The sequence below is a fragment of the Betta splendens genome, chromosome 1, assembly GCF_900634795.4.
Source record: "Betta splendens chromosome 1, fBetSpl5.4, whole genome shotgun sequence".
Lineage (NCBI taxonomy): Eukaryota > Metazoa > Chordata > Actinopteri > Anabantiformes > Osphronemidae > Betta > Betta splendens.
Window position 1 is genome coordinate 3,542,675 of NC_040881.3, and position 6,212 is coordinate 3,548,886.

Below are 6,212 nucleotides of genomic sequence, written 5' to 3' on the forward strand. Positions count from 1 at the left end.
CATTCCTCAAATGGTTGGTGGATCTGGCAACCTGGCTGCTTGGCACGTCTGCCTCAGTGTGTGTGTGTGTGTGTGTGTGTGTACACGGAGCTGGCAGCGCTACACACACTCTGTCGTCACGGTCTTTTTGAACATCTGTCCACTTGGAGAAGGTCCCACCAGGCTTCCACACGAAGGAACCGGAGGCATGTTGTTTTCCATCTAAACCTCTGCTTTCATGTGCAGCACCTTCAGCTGGTGAGTTATCATCATAAAACAGTTTACACAGAGTTTAAACACTAAACACACAAAAAACTTTATATAAATGTACAATCGTTCTGATGCTTCTCCAAACAGTCGGTGTGCGAGGTTACCGTGTGCTTGGGATTCTTCTGTTGGCCCCGCCCACAGCGAGCGCTCAACCCGCTCATTGGTTGTCCGACACAACGCCCCGCCCACCGGAGGCGTTTACAACTTCACAGGAAAATAAAGCGGCTTCTCAGTCCGTGGTCGCTCGTCCACGGTTAGATCACTGGTGTTTGCACCGTGGACGTGTTGGGAACCGCTGAACACTGGTTCAGAGACGCTTCTCTGTCAATGAGCGACGCTGTGGAAGTCTCCTCTCGCTCACTATGTGGAAACCCACCGGCGAATCAAAGCGCGGCTCCGGCGCCGCTGCCGCTGCGGCCGCCGTCGCCTGCGTGCTGCTGACGGGGACGCTCATCGCCACCGTCCGACCCCCGAGCAGCGGACACCCGCAGGAGTCTCCGGGAGCAGCGGCCAGTGGGAAACTTTTCTCGGCGTACTTCGGGAAGCTGACCCGGGAGAGGAGAGCCATGATCGGCCCCCCGCGGTGCAGCGGCCCTCCCCCGCTCGTGGAGCTGCTCTCCCCCGCTGATCTCTTCATCGCGGTGAAAACCACAGGGAGGTACCACCGACCGAGGCTGGAGCTGCTGCTCGACACCTGGATCTCCAGGAACATGCAACAAGTGAGTTTGTTCCCAACAGCTGGAGCGTTGCAGCTGCTGCTCCAGACTACACAGAGTAGATAACCACCGTTATAGTGACACAACAGCATGAACAGGTCACCAAATAGGACCTTATTACGTGTAGGACAAAGAATTCAGACCTGGTGAAGGACCTGAGGCAGGAACCATCACCTCCTCCTCCAGTGTCATTGGAGAAGATCAGTTCTCATGATCTCCTCTCCTGCAACAGTTGCAGGCGAAGTGGGCGCCTGTGTCGTGTCCGGCTCCTGGCTTTGATCTGCTGCAGCTGCACTGTAAAACAGGGCTTTTACAGGCTTTTGTAATGGATGAGAGTGAGATCTGAGGGTTAACGGGCTGACCACACTGCTGCTAATGGGATGACATAATAGCGGGGCAAACAAAGAGGGAGGACTCGGACCGGCTCGTATGAATGCGCCGAGGAGTTCTTCTCACATGCAAATAGAGCAGAGCCTCCAGCAACGACTAGTTCAGACTGGAAACAAACGTGTGGGCTGAAAATTAAAGTGGTTTTATTGGACTCGGCATTAGACTTTCTTCAGCTGTTCTTTTATCCAACACCCATCATTTTGACATCATTACTTAAAATTGTGAAATTACATTTAATGCTTAACTGATCACAGAGCTCAAATGAGGATTAAAACGGTTCACATTTCAGTTTCAAACATGTTGAGTAGGAATAAAGCTGTTACCTTTTAATGAGGTATCTGTGCTTTTGTACATCATCTCTAAACCAGTTGCTAAACCAGAGCTGTTCCTGTTCAGCTCTGCAGTGGCTCAGTAATATTTGCAGCTCCGACCCACAGGCGCTGCTCAGCCACCGATCGTGTTAGAAGCCGCTTTTCCAGGGCGGAGGATTAAAACGCTGCTCCTGTGATCTGGAGCAGTTCTAACATGACGGAAGGAGTTGAAAGGGAGACGCTGGCGCAGTCCGAGAGCCTCGCAGATAAATATGTGAGATCAAACGAGATGAACAGAGACAGCTTTTTGGTCTGAATCACAGTGGTGAGTGAGTCAAGGATGAATCTCCCTCTGTAAAACACATGGGGCTGTGGTGAGCTGCACCCAGCAGCTTCAAAGGTCCTAATGAAACGCAGACGCAACTGTGGATCCTGCAGCGGTCGCTCTTATTTCCGTGTAAACCTCAGTGTTTGGAGGAAGGACCCGGTCGAGGCTGCGCCCACACTGTTGACATGTAAACACGGTGAACGCAGGACCAATCAGCTGGTGTGTGTGTGTGTGTGTGTGTGTGTGTGTGTGACACACTTCAGCGTCAGCTCTCACGGTCAGGTGTGCGTAACTACCTGTTCCCACTTCACTGAGTGCTGAGTAATGAAATGCAGCACACACACACACACTTTATCACAGTGTTTGTTGCCTTTACCTGCACAAACACGGGCACTGGGAACTCGGCAGACGCCTCACGGCAAGTTAGGAATGCGTGGTTGAAGGGTAAACACACTAACACACAAACAAACACACACAGACCACTTTCTCCCGCCACTTCCGGACTCCTGAAAAAAGCTCAACTCCTGGCGACCTCCAGCCTCCCATGTTAGCACACACACACACACACACACACACACACACACACACACACACACACACACACACACACACACACAGGCAGAAGCTGACTGCTCTCAGGGGACTTCAGGAAAAACAGAGTGACGAGCGCTCACAGCTGTGAGCTCCAGCTCCCTCCTCGTTCTGGCAGGGACGCGATCACAGCGCTGGGATCAGACCCTGCGCTTTGTGAGCGTTGAGTGGAAATAATGTTTAAGTCTGTTTAGAACCAGTAAAGAATAAAGTGCTGATTATTATGGGACCAGAAAGTTGCCACAAACTCTACTTTTAATTGTAACATTAGTGTTACTGATTGTGACTTGGAACGTGACCTCTACACACACACACACACACACACACACACACACACACACACACACACAATGGACATTCCTGCTCTCCAGATGATAAACCCTCAGCTTTGTGTCATGAGGGAGGATTTTGTCTACTTTCCCCGTAGAAACGTGTGATTGTCTTTGAGTTCGTCTGTCGACACTGTTGTTATCGGTCCAAACGTGCGTCCAGCCTGTGAGTTTGCCGTCGGCCGTGGGGTCTGCGTGGCTTCCTGCACACGCAGCGCGTCACTCGGCACATCGTTAGAGGCGCAGCTGCTCCGCCGCTGACACGCGGGCCGCTCACCTTCGCCGTGACTCCGTCCGCGTCGCTCGCCGCCACGTGGTGGGTGTCGGCGCTCACGTGAGAAAACGCGTGGAGTCTCACACACAAACACCCACGAGCAGCGACGCTGCTGTTTCTGTCTCGCTGAATTATCGGAAACCGCGTGTCATTTGTTGTTGTTGTTCCCACAGACCTTCGTGTTCACGGACGGAGAGGACGCGGGTCTGAGGGAACGAATGGGTGAGTGCTCCGCGCAGCAGCTCTTATCTCTCGTGTCGGAGGCAGGAAAGCAGGAACCGCGCTGCTGAGTGGGCAGCGCTGTTTCCACGAAGGGCAGGAAGTCACGGCGGGTTAAACGGCAGACTTTTCCTCAGCTCAGTCATGGAACTGTTATTTTTACAATCAGTCACGCTGACTTGATGCATTGGCTGGATTGTTTTTAACATTTCTTGCCTCGGTTCCTAATAATCCTGATCTAATTTCTGATCGCATCTCCAGGCGCTAATCTGATCAACACCAACTGCTCAGCAGCTCACAGCCGCCAGGCGCTGTCCTGTAAAATGGCCCTGGAGTACGACGCGTTCGTCACAACGGACCGGAAGTAAGGCCCGGACCGAACCCGTGCGAACGGTGCACGCGCCCACGCGGGGTCGTCGCTCACCACCACCTTCGTGTGTTCCAGGTGGTTCTGTCACGTGGACGACGACAACTACCTGAACGTGGACGCGCTCCTGAAGCTTCTGTCGCAGTACAGCCACAATCAGGACGTTTACATCGGCCGACCGAGCCTGGAGCGGCCGATCGAGGCCACGGAGGCGCTCGGCTCCGCGGAGACGGTAGTCGAAGCCTCATATAATCACTCGTACCACCACTATTGTTATTTACTTTTTTCTCTTTCTTTAACCTTGTCCGCAGAAGCAGGTGCGGTTCTGGTTCGCCACGGGAGGAGCGGGCTTCTGTCTGAGCCGCGGCCTCGCGCTCAAGATGAAACCGTGGGCGAGGTAATAAACCGCCGTCTAGTGAACAACCCGGCGACGTCTGCCGTGGCGTGCTGCGTTAACGCCCCCTCCCCCCGCTTCCCCCCCGCAGCGACGGCACCTTCATGTCGACCGCCGAGCACATCCGCCTCCCGGACGACTGCACCGTCGGATACATCGTGGAGTCGCTGCTCGGCGCGCGCCTCACGCGCTCGCACCTGTTTCACTCGCACCTGGAGAACCTGGGGCTGGTGTCGGACGCGCACAACCAGGTGAGCACACGCGCGCACGCGCACGCACGTGCCCCCCCCCGCAGCTACGGGATCGACGTCATCACAGCCTGTTTGCGCCTCGCTCTCGTTAGGTGACTCTCAGCTACAGCTCGGCGGAAGGCGGCGGGAACACCGTGAACGTGAAGGGCCCGTTTTCAGTCAGCGAGGACCCCACGAGGTAAAGTGTGCGCGTGTTCGTGACCACAGCCCCCGCGGCGCCTGAGGAAGATGACTAGAACCAGCGGAGCTCAGGGGAAAGTGTGGCTGTGTTCACTGATCCAGCTCCTGCATCAACACAAACGCAGGATTTCACCTTGTTTATTTACGGCTGTGCCACGTTCTCAGCACAAACTGCGTGTATATGTACAATAATTAGAATTTAGGAGGAGATATTCTCTCTTTGTTCTACTATATCTTTTCCTGTATCCTCGTTATTGTTGCTCATTAATAGACACTGATGCCCACAGGGAGCGATGGAGGTCATGAGATGTCTGACACAATTCTCCAACTGTTGAGTCTCAGGAAAACCGTGAAAACTACAGCGCTCCTTTTATATTAGCGCGTTCGTGTGTACGTTTTACTACTGTGACAAGTTTCCTGCCTTTGTTCATTTTGCGTGTGTGCACGTATGGACGCGTGCATGCGGCTGATTGTACTGGCTGTTTTATTTTGAAATTCCCAGTTGGTGGCTTCCAGGCATTGTGACACTGGTTTCCGTCTCTCCCAGGTTCAGGTCGGTCCATTGTGTGCTGTACCCAGACACGGCCTGGTGCCCCGGCCCCTGGCGACTGTAACGGCTACACACACAAAGAGGGAGGGATGGACTCGCAGGGGAGACGAGGCCGAGCCGAGCGGGGAATTGTTAGAGGAATAAAGACAGGAAGTTCCACCGCTGCCTGCTCGGACCACTGAGGAGCCGGTGTCATTGTCCTTCTGTGCCGCTGAGGTCTGACTGGTAGCTTTAAGGAGAAGCACAAAGCCGTTATGCTCCTGGAGGTTTAATTGGGAAATGACTCATGTTGGGTCGTCTTTTATTTCTATGCTTTAAAAGCAGTTGATGCAACTGACTTAGCGTCATTAAGTTAAGTCCCTCATTAAGTGAATGTATACGATAACTGTTGCTTCTGAAGCGTACATGCTTTTTCCAGTATCTGGACGTCATGGTGACAATAATAAAAACCTGTTTGCTGTGTGCAACATTTTTCAAACCTTGTTTTTGAACTGTGGAGTTCCTGTCTGGAGACCCCCACCCATAACCCCCCCCCCCCCCCCCCCTTACTCACACACACTGAAACAACAGTAGTGCTCTTATCTGATGGAGCGGTGAACGTGCCCTGCAGAGATAACAGAAAACTGTGTGTGTGTGTGTGTGTGTGTGTGTGTGTGTGTGTGTGTGTGTGTGTGTGTGTGAGAGTGTGAGTGTGTGAGAGCTCAGACTCATCAGACTGTGTGGACCACAGGAAGCACTTACCTGGTGTAAATGTGTGAGGTTTGACTTTGTGCTGAGTGAACAGTGACACCTTCAGGACGCTGGTGTTTTAGCAACATAAGAGCTTTGTTCATGAAGTCAGTGAATCAACAGTTAAATCTTGTGTTCATTAAGAGACTTAATTAACCTTATTATATTAAGATTGGTAAACATTATAACCTGTAATGTGAAACCTTTCTCCTAACAGAATAGAATCAACAACGTTTAGTTATTTAGTTTAGTTATTTAAAACACTGCTTTATTCTAGTATGCTGTGCGTCAGTATGTAATCATAAGCCGTGCAAAGTAATCAAGTACAAGTTTG

General features: G+C 52.3%; 1 protein-coding gene across 2 annotated transcripts; it reads left to right on the forward strand.

The window, feature by feature from the left end:
- The first annotated feature begins 495 nt into the window (after positions 1 to 495).
- LOC114859896 (beta-1,3-N-acetylglucosaminyltransferase lunatic fringe-like) lies at positions 496 to 5,616 on the forward strand. Of its 2 annotated transcripts, XM_029157976.3 has the most exons (8): positions 496 to 968; positions 3,362 to 3,410; positions 3,669 to 3,771; positions 3,853 to 4,006; positions 4,086 to 4,171; positions 4,260 to 4,419; positions 4,512 to 4,597; positions 5,147 to 5,616. In XM_029157976.3, exons 1-8 carry the CDS (start codon positions 612 to 614, stop codon positions 5,211 to 5,213), a joined length of 1,062 nt encoding a protein of 353 aa, XP_029013809.1. In that variant the 5' UTR covers positions 496 to 611; the 3' UTR covers positions 5,214 to 5,616. The 2 variants fall into 2 exon arrangements, with proteins under 2 accessions (XP_029013809.1, XP_029013816.1); XM_029157983.3 differs by lacking the exon at positions 4,512 to 4,597.
- Positions 5,617 to 6,212: the final 596 nt, after the last annotated feature.

Bases quoted from the DNA above. Each gene is read 5' to 3' on its own strand.
- LOC114859896 (XM_029157976.3), top strand. From the start codon at position 612: ATGTGGAAACCCACCGGCGAATCAAAGCGCGGCTCCGGCGCCGCTGCC. The intron at 3,411-3,668 runs GTGAGTGCTCCG...TCGCATCTCCAG, and splicing joins GGGTCTGAGGGAACGAATGG to GCGCTAATCTGATCAACACC. The intron at 3,772-3,852 runs GTAAGGCCCGGA...CGTGTGTTCCAG, and splicing joins TTCGTCACAACGGACCGGAA to GTGGTTCTGTCACGTGGACG.